The 12,898-nt window shown below is 38.3% G+C and overlaps 1 protein-coding gene across 4 annotated transcripts in view; it reads right to left on the bottom strand.

Annotated features, from left to right (window-relative positions):
• The window catches only part of LRP2 (LDL receptor related protein 2), a 216,321-nt gene that overhangs the window by 158,980 nt on the left and 44,443 nt on the right, over positions 1-12,898 (bottom strand). For all 4 annotated transcript variants that reach the window (XM_035304603.3, XM_008998756.5, XM_078327446.1 and 1 more), the window contains exon 4: positions 7,977-8,093. In XM_035304603.3, the coding sequence (XP_035160494.3) occupies positions 7,977-8,093 (117 nt within the window). The remainder of the gene's footprint in view (positions 1-7,976; positions 8,094-12,898) is intronic.

Below are 12,898 nucleotides of genomic sequence, written 5' to 3'. Positions count from 1 at the left end.
GAGCTGGATAAAAAGTAAAGAGTGACTGTGGGGAGCAGCTCTCTGAGAAGTGACGTTTGAACAAGAACCATTAGGCTTAGCATAATGGCGGTCATTAGTAGCACTGAAAGAATGTTTTCAAGAGACTGGTGAAGATGAAGGACTGTTTCTAGTGGGTTCAAGAAAAAAGGACAATCAGTTGGATACATTACATATGTTAAAAAAAAGGGTTTTTTTAAGAAAGAAAAAAGGACAAGAGTAAATGGAAACAGCCATTAAAGACAATGCTAAGAAACTCTATTGTAAAAGGGAGCAGAGTAATTGGGCAACAGCTAAGAGGGATCTTAGGATCTTTTTAAAGACTGGGGATATTTATAATGTCCTCGTATGATGGAAACTACATAAAAGAGATTTTTCTCTCCTTTCTCCAGGTTTCAGGGCTCTGAATCCTATCTCGATTGTAATAATGCTAAAAAGGTACATCTGTGATGTGGCAGGGACGATGGGGTCCTTTGGAGAGTCACCTGCTTCTTCTTTCTGGCTTCAGGAAGAGAGAGAATAGCAACAGCAAGGCTGATTGGGCAGCTTAAATGTGGAACTGAGTTTGAAGAACATGTTCTTCACGCACACTCACAGTCCACAAAATGGCTTTAACCATCTTCTTTATTCCCCTCCCACTATTCCCTCAGCTGGAGCTTCAGCAGTTAGAGATATAAAAAAAAAATGTTTAAATTCTAAAGAGCAGAAAGTCAATAGAAATAAAACTTCTGGGACAAAGCAGCCCCAGTTGCAGGCAAACCAAATACTGCTGATTACCGGCAAGAAAGCCTTCATTGTAACAGGGATTTCACCCTTTCTTTGGCATTCCTAAGTAACAAAAGAGAAGTGCTGCAAACCAACGGTAATTAGCAATAGTTTTATTCACACCAAAGTCATTCTAATGTGGTGCTTGAAAAAGCAAAATAATCTTTTCACTTAACAGAAAAAAAAAAACTGCACTATTTTTGAGTAACTGAAAGTCACTTCAATATATTAATTGAATGACCCATAATTGCTGCATTGTTCTGATGTTTATCTTAGACCCTGCATGAGTGGTTTTTCCTTGATGCTAATCCCATTAGAAGTAAAATGGACCGCAGTTTTGAATCTCTCTGTTCCTTAAAAAAAAAAAAAGTTAATTGACAAGCTGTTTAATATAAGATGCCATTTCTGACCAGATTGAATAATAAAAGAACTAAGGGGGAAAATGAGCTGTTTCACAGGATATATATATATATATATATATATATATATATATATACACACACGTACAAACATATTCAGAAATATTTCTAAAAGGGTATAATAACCACCAATGACTTATGCATATAAAAATGAAGCAGACAAAAAGACCAAACACAATAAGAATCTTTCATACTATACCAAAGTTATCTCAAAAATAATCTTTTTGTTGAGACCTTAATATCCTCGCCTTCCTCACCATCTTGACCATTCTCTCACCTCCTCTCTCCCCGCCTGCCTCCCTGAGAGGACTCTAACACACCACTCTTTGTTCAGTAAAGGAATGCCTGGAATGGACACAAGGTGCTCTCTCTTGGAGCCCAGTGTCTTGATTTTGAAAGCTTGAAAGGATACTAACTACAATATAGGGGTCTGGAATGACAGGCAGGGCGATGAACTACAACGTCAACCTCCCTACTCCTTTTGAATATTGGAGGGAAGAATTGAGTCCTTTTTTGGAGTTTTTCCAACATCCATTACTATTTTTAGGTGGTTTCCAGGTACCTAATACATTCATTCCTATAGGCCATTCTATTTCTGAGAAATAGAAAAACAAAGCCCCATTCACAGACTGATTGTAAGTTTGTCCACAAGTAATGATTTCTTTTTTTTTAAGTAATGATTTCTATGCATCATTACTGCAGAAATAATAAAGTGTCATGTCTCATGAAGATGATTTCTGGCTAAGCCTCATTCAACCATTGATCACATGGAAATATTCTAATTTAAAGCAACTAATAACAGCTGTTAGATATCTAATGCAACATTTAAAATAACTAAGTAATGCAACGACTAAATAGATTTCAGCAACGATCATCAATGACTACTCATATCACAAAGAGACAGCTGGCCTGTGTCTCCTAATGGAAATACACACATTTATGTAAAAAGTATTCTTGCCTTCCCTTGTTTCCCCCCTAGGGGAATTCTTGCACCTGTTCAGTCCCCTAAATTAGTGGTTCTCAACTGGATGATTTTGCTCCTGGAAGACATTTGATAATGTCCAGAGACATTCTGAATTGTCACAACTGGGCAATGTTACCGATATCTAGTGGATAGAGGCCAGAGATACTGTTAGACATTCTACAGTGCACAAGACTGACCCCCACAAGAAAGAACTGTCTGGTCCCAAATGTCATTAGTGCCAAGGGCAAGAAACCCTGTTCCAGGTCTAGCTACTAATTGCCAGGAAACACAGAGGACAGAGAACATGTTAAAGGACATCAGGGACACAATGAGTACAACCCAGACTGTGGGAAACTCCAGAACAAGTGACCTGGGTTTAAAAAAAAGAAAAAAACAACAAGTAAATAGCAAGAGGTAAAGAACAGAAATAGAAGGAAAACCCACAAGTTGAAAGGCTTATAAGACATGTCAACCAACTTGAACATAAAGATTTTATTTGAACTTTGATTTAAATAATCAAACTGTAAAAAATAACCAGATGATTGGGGAATTTAAAACACTGACTGGGCCAGGAGCGGTGGTTTACGCCTATAATCCCAGCACTTTGGGAGGCCGAGGCAGGTGGATCACAAGGTCAAGAGATCGAGACCATCCTGGTCAACATGGTGAAACCCCGTCTCTACTAAAAATATAAAAAAAAATTAGGTGGGCATGGTGGCACATGCCTGTAGTCCCAGCTACTCGGGAGGATGAGGCAGGAGAATTGCTTGAACCCAGGAGGCGGAGGTTGCGGTGAGCCGAGATCGCGCCACTGCACTCCAGCCTGGGTAACAAGAGCGAAACTCCATCTCAAAAAAAAAAAAGAAAAGAAAAAAAGTAAATAAATAAAACACTGACTGGGTATCTGATTATTTTAAAGAAGAATTGTTTAATTTTTAGGTGTGATAATGATATTATGGTTATGTTTTAGTCCTTATGGAGATAAATACTAAAATATTTAAAGATGGAATTATACCATGTATAAGAAATACTTCAAAATAATGGAGTGAATAAAGATAGAATAAATAAAACAATATTAGTTATGAGTTCATCATTGATGTAACTGAGTAATATGTAAAAAGGGGTTCAGGGGTTCACTATACAATTCATGCTTCTTTTATATATGTTAAAAAACCTTCCACACTAAAAAAGCTTTAAGCAATAATATGTAAAAATAATAAAATAGCTAAGTAACCTGTAAACAAAAATATTTTATAAATTTCTATTGCTAAAGCAAAGTATTTTGAGAGCACAGGCATATGGTTTAGACCTAGGTTAAAATCCTGGCTCCCAGCCAGGCGCAGTCGCTCATGCCTGTAATCCCAGCACTTTGGGAGGCCAAGGCGGGTGGATCACAAGGTCAAGAGATCAAGAGCATCCTGGCCAACATGGTGAAACCCTGTCTCTGCTAAAAATACAAAAAATTGGCCGGGCGTGGTGGCACATGCCTGTAATCCCAGCTACTTGGGAGGCCGAGACAGGAGAATCGCTTGAACCCAGGAGGCATAGGTTGCAGTGAGCCAAGAATGCACCATTGCACTCCAGCCTGGGCAACAAAAGCGAAACTCCATCTCAAAAAAAAAAAAAAAATCCTGGCTCCCCTACTTTTGCATCCTGATGGTCTTTACAATCTCTGTAAGACAGACATGGTGCTCACACCCATCTTGCGGTATTGATGTGAAAAGTGAGTGAGATGGTGGATGGTGCTAAGTGACTGGCAGTTCCCTTTCCCACTCTCCACAAGAGCTTTAAACAAAGAAGGAAATCAAAATGGGAACACTTCTGCACCCCATACCCCATACTGGCATTTTCTAAGGACTTTGATCCAGGCCATTCATTTCCCTCTTGTACAATTCTGACTGTGACCAGATCAAAGCACTAACAAAGGAACAGGAAGATTCTTTTTTCTACATTTCCTCTGATGTGTGAGGTTTCTTTTCAACACTCCTCCAAAATTGAAACTTAGTAACAAATAAACAAGATAGAGGGAAATAGGAAAGAATACCTCACTGCAAATCCCTTACATGCATGTGATTCATTTTAGGCCACAATGTGCCCTGAAAGGTTCATGGCTTGTATGAGTCCAGAAACAATAAGCCAAATTTGGTTCTCTTTCCTTAGTGAATCTTTATTTCACCAATTGTTTGTACTTAAATATTTTCAAATTGAAAAAAAACTTGATTAAAAATTCCTGCCCAGATATAACAGCTTGTAACGCTCACTTCCTCTCCCTCATTGCCTTTTACAGCAGCTACTCGCATATTCATATCCTGCCAGGTTTTTGCCAGAAAGTCCATTGGCAAAGTTGTAGGCGATTGTATTAGTGACTTTAGTCTTGGCTGCAAACCTTCTGTTTCAGCTGACTTTTATTTTCCCCAAAGTAGCATTTCCTTCAGTCCCATTGCATTTGCAATAAAGAACTCATTTTTGTTCACTTGTAAATAAGGGATAAAAACACAGACGGTTGGCTGATGGTACAGGCATCTGGTGCTCCCTTAACTTGTACAAGATAGGGCTTTCTCCTTCTGCAAATAAAGCGCTCCATGAAGAGCAATCACAAGACTTGGAACTAGAAAACAAAATAGGCCCTATCTCTACTATACAACCTCAAACAAGTCACGGTACTCTTTGAAGTTTTCATTTATTCATAAGAGATTATAATAGTGCCTGCCCTACTGTCATCATAAAGGAACCTAATAGTAACAACTAGAGTTTATCATCATGCTCTGAAATTTACCAGATGCTACAAAATATATCATATGATTACTAATATTAATCAAAATGATTAATATTAGTAATTAATATATCACAAATCATGATATATTTTGTAGCATTTATGATTTATTGCTAATATTATTAATCAAAAATATCTTCTTCATTTGCCTCAATGAAGAAACTACTATGTCCTTTACAAAGTATTGAAAGGAGAATCCTTGACTCTTAAACTTGCTATTCTCTGGTATCAGACACACACTGCCATCTCTAAACTTGCCAGAGTTGAGTCTAAATTTTTTGCATAATTTCCAGAGTGAAGGTAAATCCACTGTAATCTCTTTCAAAAAATTAAGACACATACGCACATATGTTTATTGCAGCACTTTTTACAATAGCAAAGGCTTGGAACCAACTCAAATGCCTATCAATGATAGACTGAATAAAGAAAAGGTAGCACACATATACCATGGAATACTATGCAGCCATAAAAAAGAATGAGTTCACGTCTTTTGCAGGAACATGGATGAAACCGGAAGGTATTATTCTCAGCAAACTAACACAGGAACAGAAAACCAAATACCACATGTTCTCTCTCATAAGTAGGAGTTGAACAATAAGAACACATGGACACAGGGAGGGGAACATCACACACTGGGGCCTGTTGGGGGGTGGGGGGTAAGAGGACGTGGAGCATTAGGGGCTTGAAATGTATGTGGGGCTTGAAATCCAGATGATGGGTTGATAAGTGCAGCAGACCACCATGACGCAAGTATACCTATGTAACAAACCTGCACGTTCTGCACGTGTCCCAGAACTTAATAAAATGAAAAATAAGCAAAATTTAAAATAAGAATATTTCAGATGAAAATTAGAACAGAACCGTACTAGGAACTCTGCTAGGAAATAGAGAGACAAAGACAAATAGTGCAGACACTTCTGTCAAAGAAAAATAACATGCAAAGGGGAAAGCACTGAAGAAGGGCCGTTTTTAAAAATGTACCATGTGGTCAGGGTATGGAGGGAAGCACAGGTCTTTCCTTTGCACATATGCAAGTATTTCTTCCATGAACAGTATAGCCTGAAATGTACAGTGACTAGGAACAATTCGCTTCCCATAATCAATGTATGTTAGCTCCTACCCAAGGCACAGCTTAGGAAGTTTAGCAAAATTTACACAAGTTAGTTCTTTCATCAGAAACCATTAAACAAAACATTTGTATCAAAGGAAGGAATTTATAAACAATCCAGAAAACTAAAATTAAATCAAATTATTAAACAATAGGAGATATCCCATGAGAATAGGCTAAAACTTGAAACTTCTGCTGGGGATATAATAACTGAAAAGTTTATGGTCAAGGTTTCTAAGATACACAAATATCTGCCTACCAATTAATGGAATACAGGGATAACTCCTTGAAGTTTGAAATATAAATTTAAGAGCAAACCAAAGGAAGTACAGTCATACAACGCATAGCACTCCTTCAGTCAACGACGGACTGCACATATTACATGTACTACAATGGTCCCCTAAGGTTATAATACCATATTTTTGCTGTACCTTTTCTATGTTTCCACATGTTTAGACATGTAAATACTTAACATTGTATTCCAATTGCCTATAGTAGTCAGCACAGTAACATGGTGTGCAGGTCTGTAGCCTAGGAGCAAGGGTATATACCATGTACCCTAGGTGTGCAGTAGGCTATATCATCCAGGTGTGTTTAACTACACTCTATGATATTCACACAACCACAAAATTCCCTAACAACACATTTCTCAGAATGTGTCCCCCTCATTAAGTGACACATGAGTATATCTTTATACAGCTCATAGTAATATTATGAAATGCAAGAGTGCACTAAAAGACCTGTCAGAAATATATATATGTATATTATATATACATGCATATATATAAGTGTGTGTCTGTGTGTGTGTGTGTGTGTGTGTGTGTGTGTGTATAACTCAAGGAACTTCTGGAAATTCATAAATGATAGACTTGTAAGAGCTTTTAAGAGAAACTATGGGCTGGACATGGTGATTTACACCTATAATCCCAGCACTTTGGGAGGCCAAGGCAGGTGGATCACCGGAGATCAGAAGTTCAAGACCAGCCTGACCAACATGGTGAAACCCCATCTCTACTAAAAATACAAAAATTAGCCAGGCATGGTGGTATGGTGCACGCCTGTAATCCCAGCTTCTCAGGAGACCGAGTCAGGAGAATCACTTGAACCAGGGAAGCAGATTGCAGTGAGCTGAAATCATGCCATTGCACTCCAGCTTGGGTAACAAGAGCAAAAGTCCACCTCAAGAAAGAAAAAAGTAAAGAAAACAAACCAGAAACTAGCTATATCTGAGATTAAGGTCAATTATATGGACTATAGGACTCACACAGCAGACTAATTCCTATCTTATTGTATCCTAACAGTTCTACATAGGCCTCAAAAAAGGAAGACTCTTCTTTATTGTTCTTTACTCACCTGTTACTACATAATGAACCATGATTGCACTTCCTTATTTTGGTGTGGTAACATTTATACATTATACATAGAATGCTATGATTTATATGTCTTATTTTGTAGTGATCAGTTACAAACATAGTATGCTGCTATAATAGGAAAAGCCATTTTCAAAATGTAACACTTTTCCAAAGGTAATCTGAAAAATGTTGAGTCCATAAAGGCAGGAGAACTAGTGAGAAATTTGACCTAGAAACTTACTATAGCCATGTAATACCAGTTAAAATTGACCAAACTGGATTCTGTACTCAATGTATTTAATTATCTTTTTGGATTCTATGTTCATGTTAAAAGTTTCTTACTATAAAAATTACAGAAACTTGATGTGCTAAGGTAAGACACTCTTAGAATGTCTTGTTAAAAATAGACTCTTATCAGAACATCACCTCTAATCCACAAAAGAATCTGCCAAGAGATTGCAATAACAAGAGGCGTATTGTAGGCATTTATGTCCATCAACAAATCTAACAAATTGATTAAAATGCCAAAGGGACAAGGGTGAAACCAAATACAGTGCAAGGACTCAAACAGACTCACGGCAGTCTTTCTCATCAGCTCCATCTGGGCAGTCTCTGACGTGGTCACACCTGTATTCACCTGGGATACACTGACCACTGGAGCATGTTATCTGATGACTTGAGCATGTACTTTGTGCTGCGAAGAGAAAAAATTATTCATTTATAATTATTGCTAGATACAGACTAAACTATTGGCATTAGCAAGGATATTGCAAAGCATAAAGTTCACAGGGACACAAGATAAAGTACCCAGCTACCACCAAGCTAAGCTTACAATGCAAAAGTATATTATTATCAAAATGCCCACAGGATAGTGTCCACATTCAAGCATGCTAGCGTACACAATTATGTTATCAACATATGTAAGGAATACAATACAGATTTTTAAACTATATAGTAAAAAGTGTTAATGAAATAAAAATTTTGTAGATACAGGTATTAACCAAAAACTGGCAAGGTCCCTCCTCCCTCCACCCATTGAAATCCTTTTATAAACAAGAAGGAGACGGGCACAGAGGCTCACACCAGTAATCCCAGCACTTTGGGAGGGAGGCGGGCAGATCACAAGGTCAGGAGTTCCAGACCAGCCTAGCCAACAGCGTGAAACCCTGTCTCTACTAATACAAAAATTAGCCGGGTGTGGTGGAGGGTGCCTGTAATCCAAGCTACTCGGGAGGCTGAGGCAGGAGAATTGCTTGAACCTAAGAAGTGGAGGTTGCAGTGAGCCAAGACGGTATGTACCATTGCATTCCAGCCTAGGTGACAGAGTGAGACTCCGTCTCAAAAAAAAGAAAGAAAGAAAGAAAAAAGAAACAAGAAGGAAATATATCAAAGCTTTAAAAGCAGTTATTACAGAGTGGTGTGAATATAAATAGAAGCAATTTTTTTTCTGTATTATTTCCTCTATCCTATAAACTGTCTACATTGACCATGTATCAATTTTATAAACAGAAAAAAAAATTAAGCTAGTTTTATTTTATCCCATGTTGATTAGTATAGATGAAAGCAGGACATCAGCAGTTCATCAGATTTGCCTCCAGATAAAACAAATAAAATCCAATGAACTGATACCCACAAGCATGATGTGAAAGCTATCCTGTAAATGCAAAAGCAAAAGTATAATATTCGAAGGCAAGAATTACCACAATGTGGTAACACTATCTTACGGTGGGATTTTAAAGTTGTCTACATGCAAAGAGCTTTGAGGGAAAATGTGATCCTTTAAAAAATGTAATATAATCCTCTAATGGAAGAAAAAAGGTTTGCCTTCAATTTTTACAGAGCTTTCTATACTTCTATATAGAATAGAGATTTAGGTTCAGCAAAAGTTAGCTTTCTGATAAAATTAGATATCATGTCAAAACTTAACATGAAAAACCTTTGCGAAAGACAAGTAAACCTGGCACAGTGGCTTGTGCCTATAATCCCAACTACTTGGGGAAACTGAGGCAAGATCACTTGAGGCCAGGAGTTCAAGACCATGCTGGGCAACACAGTGAGATCCTTGTATCTTAAAAAATAAATAAATAAATTCAGTCAGGCACAGTGTCTCACTTCCAAGCAGCTGTAATCCTAGCTATTTGGAAGGCTGATGTAGGAAGATCACTTGAGCCCAAAAGAACTTCTCTTTTTATATAGTTAGAGCCTGAGCAGCAAAGCAAGACACCTGTCTCTTAAAAATATATATGTAAAAGATAAGTAGACAGTGACAGTTTTCAAGGTGGTACTTGAAAATTCAAACATATAAAAATTATCATGTGATAAGATATTTTATAAAACCATAATTAACACCCTTCTCTATGCTTAATTGATTATATCCTCCTTGTCATTTTCTTCCTTCTTTCTGTTTAATTAATAAAATACTGTCATATAATTCTGGAATGCAAACAAAATTTTTCCAGTCAGCCTATTTCTAACCCTAAATAATTTCATATTTTCTCTTAGTACCTTATACCTGTGGGTCCACTTTTATTAACAAAGGCAGAATAGATACATTTTTCTAGAAGGCACTTAAATGTCTGAATTCTGCCCATGGCAGAGACACAATTTTATGTGAAAACGGTTAAAAAGATTCATACTTCCTTATTGAATTTCCATATAACTTATTTAAGTATCTATTGCCAATTTCCACATAAAATTAAAGAACTTTCTTTTTTTTTTTTTCTTTTGAGACAGAATTCACTCTTGTTGCCCAGGCTGGAGTACAACAGCACAATCTTGGCTCACTGCAACCTCCACATCCTGCCTCAGCCTCTTCTTCCTCAGCCTCCTCAATAACTGGGATTACCATCACATGCCACTAAGCCTGGCTAATTTTGTATTTTTAGTAGAGACTTGGTTTCTCCATGTTGGTCAGGCTGGTTTCAAACTGCTGACCTCAGGTGATCCACCCGCCTCAGCCTCCCAAAGTGCTGGGATTACAGGTGTGAGCCACTGCACCCAGCAAGAACTTTCTTCAATTCCTGAAAAGGCAAGTCATGAGTTGTCTCAAACAAAATATGAAAAGAAACTAGGTCAGATATCAGTATTATTTCAATTACCTTGGCTTTCTTCTTTACATCAAGCCCAAGTAATGCTATATTTTGTGCCTAAAGGGCTTATAAAGGAGCAATCAAAAGCTCATTCAAATGTAGAGAGAAAACAAAGTAAAATTATGCAGTTCTCAACCGATTTAATGCCGAGATTCATCTATTCATTAATTTCACAAACACCTGTTGAGGGCCTATTATGTACCACACAGTATAGCAATATGGAAATCTTCAGGTGAACAAGGCACAATCCCTACCCTCAAGAAGCTCAGTCTTCTAGGGGACACTTTTAGGAGTAATTAGAAGACAGTTATGAAGCAGATTATAGGTACACAGGAATGATAGAAGCTTCAATCAGGGAACTTAATTCATTCTGGGATGGGAACATGGATGGGGACAGTTTTCATGAAAAAGTGACACCTTCCTTGGTCTTAAAGAAGCAGCAGTTAGGTAGGCCAAAAGCAAAGAAGGGCTGTCTAGCACCGAGCATTCAGCATTCATGCAGCTTGCACAGAGACAAAAGGTTAGGTCACAGCATGGCACACCCACAGGAACTGAAAGCACTTCTGTGTCCAAGTGGCTACTTCAAGGCAAGAATAGCAAATGATAGAAATAGAAAAATAAGCACCAGCCACATTTTGAAAGCCGCTATAAACCATGTTAGGGAATTGGAACTTTCTCCTGGCTTGAATAGAGAGCTACCAAAGCATCTTAGGTAGATCAGCATCAGTATCAGAGAGAATCTAACGATGCACAAGACTGGAGGCAGGGAGGCCAATCCAGAGGCTGCTGCTGTCACCCAGATGAGAGATGTTGGCAGTGGGAGCAGAAATGAAGAGATGGGCCAGACATGGTGGCTCACACCTGTAATCACAGCACTCTTGGAGGCCAAGGTGGGTGGATCACTTGAGGCCAGGAGTTGGAGACCAGCCTGGGCAACATGGCAAAATAACATCTCTACAAAAAAAATAATTAAAAAATGTAGCCAGACATGGTGGCATGAGCCTGTAGTCCCAGCTACTCCAAACGGTGAGAAGTAGAAGGATCAGTTGAGCCCAGGAGGTCAAGGCTACAGTGAGTCATGATTGTGACACTGCACTCCAACTTGGGCAACAGAGCAAGACCCTGTCTCAAAAAAAAAAAAAAAAAAAGTCCTTACTAAAAAAATAAAAGAGACAAATGAAGAGATGAACTTCAGAACTATTTATGAGGCAAATTAGGCAGGAGTTGGTGATTAAATGTGGGCAGTGAAAAAGAGGAAGGAATCAAGAGTAACTTCCAAGTTTCTAGCCTGGGTGCCTAGGGGACTGTGATAGCCCTTTCATGTTAATTGATTGTATCTTTCCCATCACTTACAGCAATCTTTCTTTTTCATCCAATAAAATACTTTCATTATGAAACGCGTTTCACAAATTTAAAAAGTAAAAGAGCATCCATCTGCTTATTTCCAATAGTTTGAGACTGATTTTGTATTTTCTGCCAGTGCCTTGTAGTGGGTTAAATGCTATTTCTATTAATAAAGATAAAATATGCATGCTTATAATCCCTGCACTTTGGGAGGCCAAGGCGGATGGATCACGAGGTCAAGAGATCGAGACCATCCTGGTCAACAAGGTGAAACCCCTTCTCTACTAAAAATACAAAAACTAGCTGGGCATGGTGGTGCATGCCTATAGTCCCAGCTACTTGGGAGGCTGAGGCAGGAGAATTGCTTGAACCCAGAAGGCGGAGGTTGCAGTGAGCTGAGATCGTGCCATTGCACTCCAGTCTGGGTAACAACAGCGAAACTCTGTCTCAAAAAAAAAAAAAAAAAGATAAAAGATGTAGACCAGAAAATATAGAAGAAAAAGCCAGTTCAGGAGGGAAGATGATTATTTGCAGTTAGGACACCTTGAATTTGAGGCACCTTACAGAGGTCCAAAGGTAGTTGAGTATACAAGACTGAAGTGTGGGCTAAAAATCTGGGTTCTAAACACAGAATTCAGTCTCATCAGGCCACAGAGTCACCAAAATCATGAGAATGTGAGATTATCCTAGAGCATCTAGAATAAGACACTCAAGCCCTTGAGTATCTCAAAGGCTGAGTAGAAGAGGAAAATAAAATGAATGACCAAAGCAGCTCAGAAGAGAGCCAGGGCTGCTGGGAGTCGTGGTAGCCAAGGGAATAGTGTCAAGAAGGAGGAATGGTCTCCAGAGTCAAGTGCAATAGAAAAGTCCATCCAGTGTGACGAGGAAGGAAAAGTGCCTATTGCAAATCACCAGAGTCCTCTGGTGACTTTACTGAGCACAGAGTTGGCATATTTTGTCTTTGCCTAAAACATATCTAATGGAGAATTTTTGTATCATTAAAAATGGGAGAATTGCCTTATGAAATCCATAGTCATTTAAAATAGTATGCAATATTGTTTTAAAA

The sequence above is a fragment of the Callithrix jacchus genome, chromosome 6 (genome assembly GCF_049354715.1).
Source record: "Callithrix jacchus isolate 240 chromosome 6, calJac240_pri, whole genome shotgun sequence".
Lineage (NCBI taxonomy): Eukaryota > Metazoa > Chordata > Mammalia > Primates > Cebidae > Callithrix > Callithrix jacchus.
This window is presented reverse-complemented; position numbering and strand designations above follow the sequence as displayed.